Here is an 18,165-nt window from a genome sequence, read left to right as displayed (position 1 = left end):
AACTTGAGGTGCTCGTGAGCTCAATTTAGAACTTTGCAGTGGAGGTCATGAACTTTTACACGAAAAAAAATGATCAATCCGAATGAAATCACAAACATCAAGTTAAAACACGTGGAAAAACCTTCTGAAAAAAGTGGACTCGATTACAAAAAGTGTTTTTCATCAGGTAAATCGTGGTTTCAGCTTGAAAAGGAAAAACTCTCTCAATACCGACAAAATCAAATTCTTGCTCAGCTGGATCAATGGGTTCCTCTGATTCCCTCGCAAATGACTTTTGATACTGAATTTATTGATATTGAAAAAGATGTTGCCTTGGTATTCATCAAGTATCATGAAAAATTTGAATTTTTTCATCAAAATTCAGGCAAACATGAAAAGGATAGAGAACTCCATTCCGAAAAAGAATTTGTCATTCAATTAATTGATTCCATGAAAAAAGACCTTTCTATTCAAAAACTACAGCAGAAAATCGATGACTGTAGATTATGGAAAGGACAAAAGGAGGAAGTAAGAAATCCTCTTTTTTTCAAATTATCTTCAAGATCTCCAAAAGATGTGACACGAATGAATGACAAGAACGTGGATGATTTATTTGAGAAAGATTTGAAAGAATACTTCCCCATTGAATCGGACAGGAATAACAATTCAAACAGAATTGTATCGTTCACCCGAGCTGCTACAAAATTGTTACAAATCAGCTCTTCAAATGACGTGTTAGAATTAATGCTGCGTTCAACAAGAGTATATCAAGACTTAATTGAAACTTATGTTGATTTTTGGAACGATTCGTCTCCAACAAAGAACAGGATTGCTCTTCGCGAATGGGATCCTTCCATCGATATTAGATTTGAATTTAGAACATTTGTCGTGAATTCTAAATTGAGAGCATGTAGTCAATATAACCATGTGATTTATGTAGAAGAGTTAGAGAAGTATCAAAATGAAATTAGAACGCTCATACACAATACGACCGAGTATTTGCAAGAACATTACTTTAAGGATTTTTTCACTACCTACGTGGCAGATTTTGTCATTTACCCAAGTTTTTTCGACAGCATCAAATTAGGAGTACATGCAAAGGACTGTTCTGCATCTTCTGGTGAGTTCATCAAATTAATAGAACTAAATCCCTACGAAGAATCAACTGGAACATGTTTGTTTTCATGGAAACAAGATACACACATCTTACCAATGCCAAATTCAGCATCACTGTCCAGCGAAACGTCAGTCTCAGAAAATAACACCTTCGAATATAGATTCATCACCAAAGAATTCGAAAAGAAATACTTATCACATCATTTAAAGGAAGTTGTGGCCGACGAATTCAAGTACATTTTAAAGGAGACCGTCACAAATTATATTTAAGTGGCAAATTTTGAAGTGGAATCTTTTCAAAAAAATGCCTCCGCTCCAGTTCATAGATTCCACCAACAATCCTGAGGAATACCATCGTCTTCGGAACGTTTGGAACGGAGGCATTAATTTACATCCAAAATACATTGTGCAGTGTGAGAATGAAAATGATATTGTAGATGCTTTGGAATTTGCAAAGACTCATCAATTGGAAATATCGGTCAGAGGAGGTGAGTGTAATATTGGTGAGATGAATTTGTCATCTTGAAATTCAAACGATTGATTCATAAAGGTGGACATTCAGTGAGCGGATTTTCAGCCAGTGATGGTGGCCTTTTGATTGATTTGTCCCTGATGAAGTGTGTCACTGTAAATTCCGAACTCAAAACTGTCACTGTTGGTGGAGGAACTTTATGGGGCCATGTTGACGAAGCATGCGATCCTTATCACATGTTTGTACCTGGAGGCATGGTAAGCCATACGGGAGTGGGTGGATTGTGTCTTGGCGGTGGTATTGGATGGCTATCCCGAGCTTATGGTTTAACATGTGATTCATTGATAGGAGCTCGTATTGTGTTATTAGACGGATCGTTTTGCAATGTCACTGAAGAGGAAAATTCTGATCTATTATTTGGGCTACGAGGAGGTGGAGGAAATTTTGGAATTGTATCATCATTTACTTTTAAATTATATAAGGTTTCCAAATTGGACCATGGAGTTTTTGTGTATCCAATCGAAGATGCTCATGAAATTGTGAAAACCTATTTTTCAATGACAAATCCTATCAACAATCCTCATCCACTCCCTGATAATATTACCTTGTATTTATTCTTGTTACCAACACAAGTTTTAGTGATGACGCTCTATCACGAAGGTGACATTACGGAAAATATTGACACTGAAGAAAGGTGTGAATTTTACAAGAACAAAGTAATTGAAAAATTATTTACTTTTAATCCAATTTATACTTCATTCACTGACAATTATACATGTCTTCAAAGCATGTTTGACATTGGAAATAAGCATGGAAAGCATTATTATTGGAAATCATTATTTTTTAACACATCAATCTCAGAGGAGACACAACAAGCTTTATTAACTGCGATCAAGAAAGGACCAAATGCATCTACCATCGAAGTCATGCATTTGGGAGGAGCCATTTCAAAAGTCCACCCAACTGATACTGCATATTATCAACGGGATGCTTTATATGAAATTCATTCCATTTGTTCATGGGAAGACAGCAGTCTCGATATTTCCTTGTTCAGAAATTGGGCTCAACAAGAATTCTTTGACAGAATTTCCAAACACTCTTGTAACATTAATGGCTATATTAACACAGCTCATCAAACGAAAAATACTGAAGGATTTTATGGAGAAAATTATGCAAGACTTGTTCAACTTAAAAACAAGTACGATCCCCAAAATGAACTTCATCGAAATCACAACATTCGACCGACTTTTCAGACCAATGAGAATAATTTGCTTCTTTAATTAAATTGGTTGCTTTGATATTCGAATTCGAACGGGTGATTTCCTTCGACAGCCGTTCAATAGAAGACAATCACGAAACGTGTTCGAGTAATGTTTGGTGGATAAGAATAGAAAAAAAAATGGGTCAATCATACTGGCTTCCATCTTCTGATTTTGTTTTAAGTCCAGTGTCCTCGGATCAATGGACAACAAAACCTCTGAACAAGTGTTCGGCACAAGACTTGATTGCAACGATGAAGCATTACAAATTTTCTGAACTCACGGAGCATTCAATGGACCAGAAGATCAAGACTCATGATGTGCAGGGGTATGAATTTACCGAACTGGCAAAGGCGGTGGCTGTAGTTGATAAAGAAAAAGAGAGACAAGAGAAGGAAAATTTGATCAATTCCTTATCCACCAAATTGAAAATTCCCAAAACAGTCGCAAATGCGTTCTTAGAGGAGGTCATATTAGAGAAAATTAAACAAGACATTCAACAATCACAGGATCTTGTAACCACTAGTGAAACGACTTATGAGAAACATAGAGCAACAATCATGCCTCAGTCCGTTTCTTTAGTCAGTGATGCAAGCACCTCTGGCCCTATCGTTGAAAACTCCAATTTTAAGAACGATGATGTATTTCCTGATTCGAGTTTAACAGATTGGGAGAAAAAAGGGGTTACAGAGTTTAAGAAAAAGCTACAAGAATTCGAAAAATCATGGTCGATTAAACTAACAGATGTGGGATACACTGGTAATTATGATGCGGATGCTCAAAATTCTGTGTGCAGAGATAGATTCATGTACAAAACATTTGGAAAACCAATTTTATCAAACAAGAAACGAAAAGATACGAGAAATGCTCCCTTTATTGCTATCAAATTGGTCATTTCAGAGTTGGGAGGGAACACGGTGCATAAATTAGCAAGAAAGCTTATTGCTAATGCTGTAGATACAGAATTTGGAATTTTACATACAGGGATCATAATTGGAGAATGGAAATTTGATTGGTACAACAACTCCATTGTATCTGTGAAGACGAATATGAATGCATCAAACTCAATTTCTGTAATTGATTTAGGATACTTGAACCAAGTAGATCAAATCAAGGATGCATTCGAAAGCATTGCTAAAATTTGTTGTATTTATAACGCAACCAAGACGTATCACCAAATGAGTTGTAATTGTCAGCACTTTGTGAAAGATATTTTAGACTCCCTTGGCATTAACAAACCTTCTGGAGGTTCGTTTGACAAGTATTTCGAAGATTTAAAAAGCGGCACTACGAAGAGAAAATATTACTATTCATATACTCTTCAACAATTCATGAACTCAAATCCAAAAGCAGAAAAGTACAAGGAGTTTTATGGAAGAAAAGAAATTGAGTTTGCAGACAGAGCAAGCATCGACTTATTTTGTTACTGGCTTGAATCTTTGAAGTATTTCAGCACAGAGGAAGGAAAGATAGACTTCAAGCTGTTAAAAGCATTTGATAGAAGTTTCTGTATTTCAGGAAACACACAAGGTCTTACCGTCATTGATTATTCAACTAAATCAGGTCTGAAAAGTCAATCTTTCTTTGGTGTAAAGGGATCGTTTGAAGATAACAGTATCAAAAATATTGAATATAATGTTAGAGACTTGCACATTTCAGTTCCCAATTACAAAACAAGGAAGCTCGGATCTGTAAATTGAAACAGGAATTTTAAGATTATGATCACTATTTATTTTTCATAAAACATAAATGTCTTGAAAAACGGTTTAATTATACTCGTAGTTTGGTCGTAAAGAACTCCACTCATAAAACCACGATCTTCCTGGATATAGTTTACAATTGTCTTCGCAACACTTTTTCGTGTTCTGTCCATCCACAAACTTTGAAGTGTCAACAGGTTTCGTACCATTCTCGGATAATTCGTTCAGAATTCTCTCAAAACCAGTATAATGTTCTTTCGCACGCTTCTTAAAAATCATTTTTAACATTAGCTCTGGGTTAAATGGAAGCATCATGTCACTGTACACGACATGCACAATTCGTGTTAAATTTTCATTGACCTTATAAAACATGTAATAAAAGAGGCCCTTTCCTTGAACTTCTCCTTTGTGATGTGGAATTTCTTGTTCCTCAAATTCAGCAGAGTGAGCCAAAAACATGTACATTCCAATAGGATCTTTGATCGCAGTATAAACATATGGAACTTGTCTCTTTTTAAGAAGTGGTAATAAATTCAAGCTATTCGAAGCAAATTGCAGAGAAAAAGGTGGTTTGTCTGGATTATAGGGACATTGACTCGAGCCAACTCCTGTTGGTTGTCGACATCCTGGAACAAATTTGTACATTTCATGTTTGGTATTGGCCATCTTGTCAAATTTCTTGGAAAAATCAGCATTGCAATAACATCCCCAAATCACTTCGAGAGGATGAGGTATGTGAACTACTATTTTCGCTAATTTCATGCCCTTTAAACTTTCATCAAAGGAATAAGATGTTTTTGAAATGTAAGCTTGAGTAAGATATGGCTTGTCCTTATTCAAGATACATTGCCAATCGGGTGTATCTTCTGCGAGGGTGAATCCAAAATAAATGTAATCATCTGTAATAATCTTATTTTTCAAATCTTGTGGCTTAAATCTCAAATCTACTTTGTATCCCTTTGAAATGTCCACAGCAACAGTTCGTGTGTATTTGACACCTTTTTCTTTTAAGAACTTGTACAACATGTCAGAACGAACAAATCTAGGGAATTGATCTAATTTTAAATCTAGGTTCACTGAGAAGAGAACTTGTCCAAAAATATATTCTGGCTCAAGTTGTAACAAAATTGTGTTCAGAAATGCTGGTAAGCAACCAACTTTTGAGTAGCTCAAGTAGGAACCAGCAGATGCTGTCGATGGACTTGAAACAGCACTGGAAACAGAAGCATCTGAATTACTCGACACGTCACTAAATCCATCAACGTTCGAAAGGAGATCATAATTTTCACATAAAAGTTCCCATCGATCTAAAATTTGCTTTTGAGTAGCTCCTAAATTCAATTCCTTGTCACATCCAACGGTAAGGAAATTCTGCACCAAATTCTTGCAATGTTCAAACAAGTGTTTGATATGTTTCTTCATTTGTTTGATGTTATTCATGTTTTTCACAGTCAATCCGTACAATGGTGATGATTGTAAGGTGGCATTTGACAGTTGCAAAGCAGTTGCCATCATATCAAACGCATTATTCATCGAAGTTGGAGACAAGGCCACATCACCCAAGTTGTCACTTCTTTCACTAATACTATTTCTGGAAAAGACTTCCAAAGCAGTCGAAACAAGAAGCGCATTTTGAGAAGCGAGTGAAGATCTCGATGTCACTGGTGTTTGTGGAACCACTCCTATCCATCCTCCCAACTCTTTCAAACTCTTTTCAAAATCTGCCTTGTATTGATCAAACATGTTCATAAATAAAATTGGTTCTTCCACATGACACTTTTTCAAAAATTCACAAAACACTCTTCTCAATTCTTTATCCTTAATTGCTTCTTCATAAATGACCATATAATTGAGAGGATCAAAATTTCCTGATTGTCGATTTTGATTTTTTTGTTGTGTCGTGACGTTGGAATTATTTTCCATAATTGTTGCAGAAGAAGAAGAATAACTACTAGTAGTAGTCATTCCTCCGAGTGAAGAAGAAGCTGCCAAATGTGGAGCATGAAGCTGACCTGAATTCAAAGAAAGCTTTCCCGAACTAGAATCAGCCGATAAAGATGAACTGCTGGAATGGTTCATTCCGAGATTTGGACTCAATAATGTTGGAGTGACATCAGTGGTGCTCAATATTGTTGTTGACGTTTGTGGTGCTCTTCGTTGATGATGATGATTATTATTGACGACATGTGTGGTTCCAATGGAGACATAGGGAGAGGTTGGGGTTGATGATGATGAACTTGAATTCAGAGAAGAATTTAAATGGGAAGGAAGAGAAGTGGCAAAATTGGATGATGTTTGTTGTTGTTGTTGTAATTCTGTCAAGTCAGTGGTTCCGTGTTGATGCATGCCTTCAAGACCATCATCTCCATCATCATCATTGTCTTCTAATAGATAGGAAAGGTCTAATTGGGGTGATTGAATGTTATTAGGATCGATACTGAGAGTGTTTTTGATATGATGAGATTTGATATTTGGATTCAGGGAAGGATGTTCGTTGGTGTTGTTTGTGATGAGATGGGTGGCAGAGGGCTCTGACAGCATTGTTAAGGCAGTGTTCGAGATGACAATATATTTTTTCTGTTTGGTTGTGCGGAAAGAGAGAAATTTTGACAAAAACGTGCTGGAGTTTAGCACGACTGACAGGTGACACATTGTTGATTTCGAGCATTTTTGTCGAGACATTTCCACCCTGATGAAAAAATCTCATCGTTTTGGGAAGGTCTTTTTCCTTGATTCATGAAAAGAAGGTTTTGGTTAAGGTGAATGAGTTCATTGACATCGTTGCTCTACCAAGTGAAATTAAAGAATTCATTGTTTCCAACCATGCTCCATCATTAGGATGAACAAAACGTTCAGGGACCGAGCTTTCAAAATATACCCAAACGAAATGCGACAAGACGGTCCTAAAATGTCAATCACTAACATGGTTCGTTTCGTATTTGCAGTGACAGTTCCTCAAATGCATTTGTCAACGTTCATGAACAAGTCATAAAAAGAATTAAGTTCTCTGAAGAACAAATTTGAGTTAAGAGCAAAACATTAGAAAAAAATTGTCATTGTTCTTGTGATCAGTGCAAGATCTGTTGTACAACAAGGTTCACACCAATTTGTGAAATCTCAATAACTCAATGGTGAATTTTTACACTTATTAAAATTGCAAAATGTAATATTGGCATGATGTAAGTTTGCATTTCTGAGATCGCAGTTCAAAAAGGTGCTATTCGTCAAAGTACAGTTCATGAAATTGGTGTCATCAAGTTTGGTTTCTTCAAAATATGAATTTGAGAGATCGAGGTCAGAGAAATCAAATCCATCCAAATTACATCCCCGAAAATCAATTCCTGTCACACTTTCTGAAGCATGGAACGTATGAATGTCAAAAAGGGCTCCATTAAGTTTACATCCAGAAATGTTGAATCCATCATAAGACACAGTCTTTAAATCACATCCAAAAAGTACGGTAGAAGTGAGATTGGATTTTTTCAAGGAGCATCCTTCTAATTTACAATAAGTTAGATTGGCATGACTTAAATTGCATTGAGATAATTTGGTCTTGTTGAAATTGCAGTTTGAAAGGTTGGCATGTGAAAAATCGCATTCAGAAAAATCTAAATTTGATAAATTAAATCCAATGAGAGAGCATTTGGAGAAATTGTTCCCTTTTAAACTGGAAGCATGTCGAAGCGTTTCTTCGTTAAATATTGAACCTGAAAAAGAGCATTGATTAATTATATATCCACTCGAGAGAGCGACCTGCGTCAGATCTGTACCATCAAATTTTGTGTTTTTGAATGTGGCCTTGTTGATGCGACATCTTGTGAGTTTAGCATGTGAAAGGGTTGAATTTGAAAATTCTGCTTGTGAGAAATTGGATTGAGAGAAGTCACAACTTGCAAAATTACATGACTTGAATTTGGTTAATGTAAAGTCACACGATTTAAAGGAGCAACCTTTGAAGTGAGTACCTCGTATGTCCATACCAGATAAATTACAATCTACTATTTCTGCATCAGTAAATGTCATGTTGTCAAATTGAAGCTGTGTTAAATCAGTTTTGGTTATCACCAACGGTTTCTTCTGATACTTTGATACGCTTACAAGATGAGAAAACTCAGCTTGAGAAATATTTGAGTCTGTATCAATTCGTAATTCTGAAGAGTTAGAATCACAATTTGCAATATAAATTTCATCTTTCAAGATGGCCTTCAATCGATCAAGCCCAAAATATTCAGCCACATGGCTTAATCTTTCTTTGGTCACTTCACAATCAATATTCATCTTTCCATATCGAAGCCAATGCAAGACGAGTTTGAACATACTCTCTTCACAATCAATAAAATATGAACCATCACTACCCATTCGAAGTGGAAATTCTCCATTGAACATTTTTGCTAAAACTGAATTTGGATCTCGTGTAGTGTCCATCAGTACTGAAAGTGAGACTTTCATTCGTTTTCCTCCTGCATTGAGAGTGACAGGTTTTGTTGACTTTTCCAACTTGATTCTATGAAGAGTCGTTTCTGCCCATTTTCCTTTTTCGGTGTGAAGCTTGGATGTGAGTGTTTCAATCTCTTCTTTAAGTATTTTACAGTCTTGATCTAAATTTTTTTCTTGCTCAAGAGTCATTTGTAATTCATTTTCCAAAGTAGTTTTCTTTGAAATGTATTCTGTTTCCAAATCTTTTTCTAATTTTGTTTTAATTTCTAACAGAGATTGTGATAATGTGGACTGTTGTGAAGTTATTGGAATGACCTCACATTCACTACTTCGATTAGGATCGACCTGATCCATGTTGGCATGTTTAAACAGAGGGTTTATAAATTCAATCTCTTCATCTACTTCTTCTTCGTCATCATCAAGAACATCATTCAATGCACGAATTCCATTGGCAATCACTTCTGCAGACACTCCACTCGAAAATGGATTTTTCTTTTTTTTCTTGATCAATGGCTTTTTCACTTTTTGAAAATCTTCAGTCAAACGACGATGTTGAGCTGATGATGGTGATGGACTATTCGAGCTGCTGTAATATTCTCCAAACGGAGAATTAGAATCATCACCGAAAGTTGTTGTTCTTCGAAAATATTCAGCATTATAATTGGTTGGTAATCCATTGTTTCCAACTTGATAATTTAAAATTGGAGGACTTGCAGTGAGAGACGATGATGAAATCTGATCATCATCCTCCGAAGGAAAATCCGAAACTTGCTGAGAATGAATGAATCGTCGATTTGAAGATGTCATTGTTGTTGTCGAGTGGTTTGAAGATTGTTCTCCAGCAATGATGGCAGCTTCGTTTTCTGCTGCTGATGTAGAAGGTGAAGCCAAACCGATGGTGTCTTTGAATCGTTGCAAATTGATTCGTTTTTTCATTTTTTTGATTTTTAATACTCGGCAGAAACTGTGTTTGTATGAGATCTGGGTCATTCAAATGCCAAAATATTGAACTCTGTTCTTTTTAACACAAATCGTAGCAGTTTCCATTGGTCCAATTTCAGGCAAGGGAGGATGTGTTGAATTTTTAACAACCACGATACTAACGGTTTCATTCACCAACTTGATAATTCCTCTGCCTTACCTTTTGATAAAGAAGTAATTAACCCTTATATCCTACAAGTAAAAACAGTAGTAAACTTGATGATTCGGTAACACTCTAGATTTGGAAATTTTCTTTTTTGAGAGTTACTGCTACTGGAATTTGTTGTTGAAAAAACTCAAAGAAAATGCTTACAAGACAAAGATTGAAACATTTGATTCAACTCTTCAATTCAAGCGGTCACTGTTGCAACAACTTCAATTCTTCCTATCTACTCTCCAACTCTTACATTTCGTTTCAACGCCAACACATTCATCAACACTCCTCAAATCCACCAATGATTTCGAATTTAAAAGATCCTTCCGCCATTCTCTTCACAGATCCAATGAGTGGTATTCCCCTTGTATTCAATCCTTGTTCAAACAATGAATCTACCAATGACATTATCAAACATAATTTAAAGTTTTTCAGTGACATGCAAGTGGATGGTCTTTTTCAAGAAATGTGTCAAGAATGGTTAGAGGAAACAGAAGGATTGGACAAGAATTATGAAAAATTGAAAAACTTTTTGTCAAGCATTGGAATTGAACAACAAGTGATTGAAAGGAACATTCAAGAATTACAAAAACGACAAGACAGACAACAAGAATATCATCTCAAAGAGAATGGTTCTAATCATCACTCTTTCAATGACTTGTTTACTCAATACAAGGCATTTCCTTATATTCAAATTGAATGGAATGAATAAATGATGTCTTGTGAAAGTGACCGAAAAAAATCAATTGGTGGGGCACAAAGTATTGATCAAATCACAACAATTTAGGACCCGAAATTGCCAATTCATGCGCTTCCAGAATTTGGAAGTGGAATTTCCAAGGTTTTAAAAATATTTTTTTATTTTTAAATTTTGAACGTTCATTAAAACCGGCTCTTTATTTTGACCGTCGAATTTCCAAAGCTCAACAGCAAATTTTCTCAACTCTCTACCTTTTCAAATTAGACGGTCAAAAAATAAAATCCACTATGTCGTCAGGAATACTAGTTTCCTCTCCAAACTCCATCTCTTCATCACCGTCTTCATAATCACTTAGTTCATCGAATAGCTGTTCATTATTTGTCATCTCTTCATCTCCATCATCATCTTCAAAATCACTCATTTCGTCCTGAAACATTTCTTCCTGTTGAACATTTGTCTGTAAATAAAGATCCAGCTTAGATTTCTCTAATTCTGAACGAGAAGACTGTAAATTAGTAGCAGTTGATTGATCACTTTCAATTATTACTCGATCCTTGATTTTCAGATCATTGAAGCTATTCCATCTCTCCTTAACCTTGTCACCACTTCTTTCTTCTATTCTTTCAAATGTAGTATCTTCATCAGACCTGAAAGAGAGAAATAATACTCTAAGTTTTTTCACAATCAGTTGGAAAATTTGGAACAATTGATTCCATTCTCTTTTGTCTTCTTTTCTTGGAATATGTTTTTCATATTTAAATATATTGTTAAACTCATCAATAGACAAGTCTGGCTCTGTATAAATACTCATCTCGTTCCACACAGTATTACTATCTTTCACATATTCATCGAAAAAGTATTTCTTTTTACCTTTTGCTGTTGCTCTTTCTGTTATAAAATGGTCATGTTGATGAGAACCTTCTACTGCTTCATTGGAAACAGGAACCAGAGAACCAATTTCATCGAAAAATTCTTTTACATGATGCACAATAATGTGTATGTAATACGGAAGCACTCCAACGCTTGATCGTAGTTCTACAATGTTGATATGCCATTTAGTTAATAATTGATAAAATTCTAAAAGCTCTTCCTCTGTTTTCTTTGCTCGCTCATCATTTGTCATTTTAAGCCATTGACGAACAATAATCCACTGATCCCAAATTTCCATCATTTCATCCGTAACAACATTTTCAAAAATTGTCTTGTAATGCTGTGAGATAACTTCAACCATTCCTCCAGTCAACATGAATTTATAGTCCTCGTTTTCTAATACTGGATCTTCTTCTGCGTCTGATGTATTTTTAACTTGGGTCGAATGAAATGTAAAGGAAGATGAAAAACATGGTAGTTTTCTTACTCTTTCAAGCACTAATTTTTCATATTCTTCTTTTGTAAGGGACCATTTTACCAAATGCTCCGTAATACGTTCTTCTGCGTGGAGAATGCAAATATAAATTTTGGATGAATCAATACCAAACTTGTGATTTAAAAACCTTGGCATGGAGGTTCCATTTAAGCTATTACATTTCAAGCATGCGCATCTCAAACAAAACATATTGCCTTCTAATAAATCGCTCACGTAAGACAGAGATTTTAAATCGCTAACCCATATTATAGTCACTTTCATGTTGAAATTTTCTTTGTTTAACGAAGCGTCTGCTTGTTTTTTCGTTATTTGTATACCATCTTTCGAAATCTTTTCGACTTGTTGTGCAAAGTTTTTACAATAATCCATAATTTCCTGTTCATTACCAATATACATTGCGACAGGAAAAACATTTCTTCGCTCTTGAGTTCCAAATGTTGTAAGATTTAAAACTGAAAGAGTTACAACCACCGTCTGAAGTCCGTCAAATTTTCTTCCATCCATACTCATCTTGATTACCAAAGAATCAGGTAACTCTTCATTTACAGGACGTTGTTGTTGTTTTCTTAGAAACACGGTATGCAGGTGACTTTTTACAGCTGCAATGATCACAGGTTCCAGTTTCATCACAAATCCTTTTAATACATGTTGTATTCCAAAATATTCAACTAAGGCATTCGTTACTTGTCCTTCTATGTCTTTAAGATCCGCCTTAAGAATATCGTTGAGTCCCAACGAAAAAATATGCTCTTTCCAAGCTTTGTTGGAGCAACATAGTTCATCTTTTACCTTCAGTTGTTTGGTTAAAGAGACTGGTTTTAACGACATTTGTTTTAGCTTTCTAAATGTTTCTTTTTCGTTATCGGAGACGTGATTGGAAGAACTTATTGCTTGTGCAAGAGAAAGAATTGCCTCTGTGTTTCTACATTGTAAACAACAACAAGAGTTTGGAATTAATTGGAGGAAAACTAATGGGTTTGTAACTCGCCAAACATCCATCCTTTGAAAAGGATTGGTGTTTGAGGGATTTTCTGCATATTTTGTCATTAGACTTTATTATTTATTATTTATTTTTATGCTCAAAAAATTTTCTGCATACTAGTACTTCGTCTCCCTTTGCTTTGCTTACTGACTTTTATATATATCTCGTGTTTCTGAAGCAGCCACTAGATTGACTTTTGATATATTGGATTTCACAATGTCTTTCTTTTCTTTATCATATTGTTCTATCAGTCTATTTAAATAGGTGTCAATTTCTTGTTCTCTTATCCTTTTACTTTCCTTTTTTTTTTTAGTTATTTCTTTAATATCATGTTCTGTATTGCGTGATCGTTTAGTCAACACTTTTGGCTTCGCGATAGAGAGAGATGGTGTTGCGTTTGTTTTGTTTTGTTTATCCAATTCTTGCAGAGTTTGTTTTCTTTTTGTTGGAGAGGATGTAGATGGAGCATTAGGAATGTCTTGTGAAATGTTGGAAAAAGAAGTACTTGTTTGTGATGTTTGTTGCATCGTTTCTGAATTGTTTTGGAATCGTTGTAATTGTTGTTGGGTGAGATAGTTAATTAAATGGGACCGATAATTGTCCTCTTTTGTTATAATATCTAGAGCGATCTCCAAACACACATAGGTAAGCCCTTTTCGTCCAATTTTAACGACATCGTTATTTTTGGAATACTTGGAATAAGATTCATATTTGTGTTTGAGATCTTGAAAACGATAATAGAAATCGTTGTTGACAATAATTGTTTCAACAGATTTACCTAAAATTATTTCAATCAAACCGTCGGAATGATTGACGTTAGTGAATGTGGTGATGTTTGAACTCATTTTTTAATAACTGAACAATTTTTGAACAAGAATGATATCTTTTTGTTGGATAGTAACTCTTTTGGCATGTATTGCCAATTCATTGCTATTCTGCATAATCCTAACAAGAAAATCTTCTGCTCCTTCTTGTAAAGCATTCAAAGCGTTGAGTTGGAATCTTAAATCTTGCTTATAATCCGATGCTATTTGACGAACAAGTCGTCTGAAATTTGTTTTTGGGATTAGACATTCCGTATTTTTTTGAAATTTTCTTATTTCTCGTAGTGCTACTGTACCAGGTTTGTATCTGTGTGGCTTTTTAATTCCTCCAGATAATGGTTTGCGTGTTGATGGTTTATTTTGCTTCCGAGGCTGTTTGATGGCTTGACGTTGTTTTATTGATGGTTGTTTTTTTGATGATGATTCAGGTGCGGACTGTTGGGTCATTTTTTGTGCGTCCAAACTGAAGTTCGATAAATATTTTAAGTGACTGCATACGTGGCAAAAAAAATCGACGCTCAACATGGACCTGTATGATCTGAAATTAATTTATTACTTTCATCCTGATGATCCATTAGATGATGATACGTTTTTCGAAAGTTTATATATACCCAACAGCGAGCTTTCCGATATTTTATTTTCAAATCCTCGATCTTTTGTTCATTATTTGAAAAAACGACAATCGGAGATGATGGTTGAACATGTAAATTTTACCATCACATTAACGCCTTCACAAATATCTTATCTTCAACCTTTTTTTGGCTGGTCAAACAAAACAAGACATATGACAGCACATAATTTGTATTTGCTGCTTCTTAATGAAGATGTTTTCAAGCACAGTCGATTCAAAAAACTATTTGCAAATGTTGATATTACTAAACTTCAATGTGATTTATTTAAATATATAGTGCCATTAAAATTTGAAGGAGAAAGTGATCAATAAATTAAACCGAATCCCATGTATCATTCATTTCGTTATATCTTTCAATTGTCCAATCAAAATCAACAGTGACCATCCATGATTCAGTATTACAATAGAAGACGAGTTTTGTGAAATACATTCGATATTGAAAATCAAAATGCATTGTCACATATTGATTGATATCATGATCGAAGACGCGAACTGGATTTTGAGCAACAAATCCTCTTAAAGCATAAGTTTTCCCACAATTCAATCCTGGCATATCTTCAAAATTATCGAAGGCAAACCCAATACATTCAATCCTACGAGTATGATTATCAAAATTCAAAACCTGATGCTTGGTGATATATCTTGCTGAAGAGTTGCCAAAATATCTTACAAAGTAATCAGGATTCAAACAACCGAGTTTGATTCCTCGTTGGTATCTCTTGGTGTAATAGGGATCTAAAGAATGACCAAGAAAGAAAGCAGCAGAATGAGCAAACATTGCCAAACAAGCAGCCATCCTAATACGCTCTCTTCCAACTGGATTTGCTTGAGGCATGATTTGATAAACATCTCTATATGATGAAGAATTACTACCATCATACGCAAGCCATTGTAGATCACGAACGTTGGTTGTTTGCTTCTTGTTTTTGGTTGCTTGTTTCTTTTTTGTTGTACTTTTGCTCTTGTTGTTGACACGTTTGTTTGATGTTTTGGCCATGATGATTGATGATTATTATTACTATTATTACTATTATTGAATCGAGTCGATGTACAAGAAAAGTCGTTCAGGTTATAGATGAGAATTACTAGGTTGCTGTGATGAAGACAATGATCACGAAGGAGCAAATACTACACTACTGATGAGAAGTTGCGAATTTTGTTTTAAAGTGGCCAGGGCCACCAAGCACAAGCAGTTTAATGCATTTTTTTTGAGATGCGCACAAATTTTTAGAAAAATCTGCGAGAGGGATTGGCAATTTGTGAAAGTGGCCAAAATTAAATTGTTGTGATTAGGAGGGGCGTCGCAAAAAGTGGACAAAGTGCTGAGCCCAATTCATCTTTATTCCATTCTGTGTGAGATTCCTTATTGAACGAATGTATTTTGCCAAAACCAATACTGACAAATGACACGTCTTCTCAAAACAAACTTTTTTTCCAATGAACATGTCATTTCATATTGATGAAACTACACAACTAACTCTAAAAAAACGCCAACTTTCAACCCTGTCCATTCTCTTGGTGTTTCATATCCAACATCTCAATAGCCTTTTCTACTACAACAATTTCATGAAAATTCCATTTTTTCGATCTTCTCGAGAGGAATCATTCAACGAAGATGTCCTCTCATCGTATAAATCGTCATCCTCTCTGAAAGACAGAAATGAGACATCACCTTCTCGAAAAAGTTTAAAACATTCTCAATCTGCAGGTTCTTTATCCTCAAATCTCTCAATGAATGAGAACTCAGATCCATTATCGACATCATTTTCATCAGCGAGTTCACCCACAACAACAAGAACCACTCGAAGAATGAGTCAAAGAATTCAATCATTTTCGCCAAGACATTCCATGAGACTACTTGTCAATGCATTCGCTGCATTGAATCATAGTCAAGATTTCTCAGAGGAGTGCTCATCGAACGTTGTGTTGGCACCTAGAAATGTTGTTATTGATTTTTCGGATGAGAATGAAACTTTGGAATTTTTCAAAAAGTGTGAAAATAAGGAATATACAATGGTGACATCGTTAGAGATGAGAAATGTGTGTTATTTAATGCAGAGGGTCAATGAATTTTATGGAGCAAGAACCAAGATGAGTAAAAGTGCGGAAAAGATTAGTAAATTGAAGAAGTTGAGAAAGGAGAGTATGTCTGTTGGGAATTTGGATATTGATTCTTCTCCCAAAAAGAAATTGATTCCAGAACAATCGTTTTTGGACCATTTTCCAAGTCTAGAAAAGCTGGTGTGCACTGATATTGAAAAAGGAGAAGTGAACATGACCTCTTATGCAGATATTTGTGAATACATCACAAGCGGAACCTCACTACCACATTTAACAACCATTGATTTTATCTCGTCGCGAAGGTCAGTGAGTGCTGTCGGCTGTCAACACCTTGCCAATGGAAAAATATCAAACCTTAAAACCTTAAACCTCAGTTTAGGTTCCGGTTGTGATGAAGTTACTAACAAGATTGATACTGAAGGATGCACATTTATAGCGAGTGGAAACCTTTCTCAACTCACTCAGTTAAATTTGAGTGGAAATCCAATTCAAGGAACTGGTTGTAAATATTTAGCAAATGGTAATTTGAGGAATTTAACGAACTTGGAATTGAAATCTTGCAGAGTGGACACGAATGGTTGTTTGTTTCTAGTGAATGGAAACTTACCAAACTTGTCACATTTAGATGTGTCCTATAATTTGTTTGTTGGGGAGGGAGCCAAATATTTTGGAACAAGTAAGGCACTCTCCAATTTAGTTTCTCTCAATCTAGCTGTGTGTGACATTTCCAGCGAAGTTTGTTCTGCCTTGGCAAGCGGCAATTTAACGAGCCTGACCTATTTAAATGTATCCTTTAACACCATTCAAAACGAAGGATGTAGAATGCTAACTCAAAGTTCCAACTCGTTTCCCAATTTGAAAGAGCTAAGAGCAACCAACTGTCAAATTGAAGCTGATGGATTATGGCATCTAACGAATGGCAATTTACCTAAACTAGAGAAACTCGATTTAAAGTCCAACAAAATTCAAGATGAAGGTTGTTCCAATTTATCGAGCAGGAACCTTCCAAATTTAACGCATTTGAATCTAACCTCCAACATGTTGGGTCCTCTTTCGTGTAAATACATTGCCTCCATGCACAACCTAACTCGTTTATATCTAGCTAGAAATGCCGTTGGAACCTCAGGTTGTCGATACTTGAGTAAGGGATCGATTACTCGATCACTGGAATATTTGGATTTGGAGGCAAACGATATTCGATGTGGAGGATGTCATTATCTTGCTCATGGAACTTTTGACAATCTCAACATTTTAATACTACTTGATAACAAAATCGAGAATGATGGATTTAGACTGATCAGTGAATCGAAATATCTTACCAAGTTGGTAGAATTGCATGTCATTGGGAATGATGAAAAGAGGTCACCTAGATCTCCAAGATCTCCTCGAAGTGCTGCTTCACAATTCGCTAAAAACAATATTGATTTTATGGAACTGCTTACTGCCAGCAATGAACGTAATATTCAAATCTATTAAAATTGTCAATCTACTCATGCTTGGATG

The 18,165-nt window shown here is 35.4% G+C and overlaps 9 protein-coding genes across 9 annotated transcripts; 5 read left to right on the top strand and 4 right to left on the bottom strand.

Moving 5' to 3' along the window:
• Positions 1–69: 69 nt before the first annotated feature.
• On the top strand, positions 70–1,365 carry C9374_009000 (uncharacterized protein; the record flags this gene model as incomplete). The annotated part of the gene is made up of 1 exon (XM_044699140.1): positions 70–1,365. One exon carries the CDS (start codon positions 70–72, stop codon positions 1,363–1,365), a length of 1,296 nt encoding a protein of 431 aa, XP_044545177.1.
• A 34-nt stretch (positions 1,366–1,399) lies between these two features.
• On the top strand, positions 1,400–2,847 carry C9374_008999 (uncharacterized protein; the record flags this gene model as incomplete). Its single annotated transcript, XM_044699136.1, has 2 exons — positions 1,400–1,583; positions 1,646–2,847. The coding sequence occupies 2 exons, from the start codon at positions 1,400–1,402 to the stop codon at positions 2,845–2,847; spliced, it is 1,386 nt and encodes a 461-aa protein (XP_044545176.1).
• A 119-nt stretch (positions 2,848–2,966) lies between these two features.
• Positions 2,967–4,526, top strand: C9374_008998 (uncharacterized protein; the record flags this gene model as incomplete). The annotated part of the gene is made up of 1 exon (XM_044699135.1): positions 2,967–4,526. The coding sequence occupies one exon, from the start codon at positions 2,967–2,969 to the stop codon at positions 4,524–4,526; it is 1,560 nt and encodes a 519-aa protein (XP_044545175.1).
• A 66-nt stretch (positions 4,527–4,592) lies between these two features.
• C9374_008997 (uncharacterized protein) lies at positions 4,593–7,067 on the bottom strand (the record flags this gene model as incomplete). The annotated part of the gene is made up of 1 exon (XM_044699134.1): positions 4,593–7,067. One exon carries the CDS (start codon positions 7,065–7,067, stop codon positions 4,593–4,595), a length of 2,475 nt encoding a protein of 824 aa, XP_044545174.1.
• A 576-nt stretch (positions 7,068–7,643) lies between these two features.
• Positions 7,644–9,899, bottom strand: C9374_008996 (uncharacterized protein; the record flags this gene model as incomplete). Its single annotated transcript, XM_044699133.1, has 1 exon — positions 7,644–9,899. One exon carries the CDS (start codon positions 9,897–9,899, stop codon positions 7,644–7,646), a length of 2,256 nt encoding a protein of 751 aa, XP_044545173.1.
• Positions 9,900–10,249: 350 nt separating this feature from the next.
• C9374_008995 (uncharacterized protein) lies at positions 10,250–10,810 on the top strand (the record flags this gene model as incomplete). The annotated part of the gene is made up of 1 exon (XM_044699132.1): positions 10,250–10,810. The coding sequence occupies one exon, from the start codon at positions 10,250–10,252 to the stop codon at positions 10,808–10,810; it is 561 nt and encodes a 186-aa protein (XP_044545172.1).
• A 256-nt stretch (positions 10,811–11,066) lies between these two features.
• On the bottom strand, positions 11,067–13,991 carry C9374_008994 (uncharacterized protein; the record flags this gene model as incomplete). The annotated part of the gene is made up of 2 exons (XM_044699131.1): positions 11,067–13,086; positions 13,294–13,991. The coding sequence occupies 2 exons, from the start codon at positions 13,989–13,991 to the stop codon at positions 11,067–11,069; spliced, it is 2,718 nt and encodes a 905-aa protein (XP_044545171.1).
• Positions 13,992–14,914: 923 nt separating this feature from the next.
• On the bottom strand, positions 14,915–15,598 carry C9374_008993 (uncharacterized protein; the record flags this gene model as incomplete). Its single annotated transcript, XM_044699130.1, has 1 exon — positions 14,915–15,598. The coding sequence occupies one exon, from the start codon at positions 15,596–15,598 to the stop codon at positions 14,915–14,917; it is 684 nt and encodes a 227-aa protein (XP_044545170.1).
• Positions 15,599–16,167: 569 nt separating this feature from the next.
• On the top strand, positions 16,168–18,138 carry C9374_008992 (uncharacterized protein; the record flags this gene model as incomplete). Its single annotated transcript, XM_044699129.1, has 1 exon — positions 16,168–18,138. The coding sequence occupies one exon, from the start codon at positions 16,168–16,170 to the stop codon at positions 18,136–18,138; it is 1,971 nt and encodes a 656-aa protein (XP_044545169.1).
• Between the last annotated feature and the right edge of the window lie 27 nt (positions 18,139–18,165).

Source organism: Naegleria lovaniensis (assembly GCF_003324165.1).
Source record: "Naegleria lovaniensis strain ATCC 30569 chromosome Unknown tig035, whole genome shotgun sequence".
Lineage (NCBI taxonomy): Eukaryota > Heterolobosea > Eutetramitea > Acrasida > Naegleriidae > Naegleria > Naegleria lovaniensis.
The sequence above is the reverse complement of the archived record's forward strand: the minus strand, read 5'-3'. Positions and strand labels throughout refer to the sequence as shown.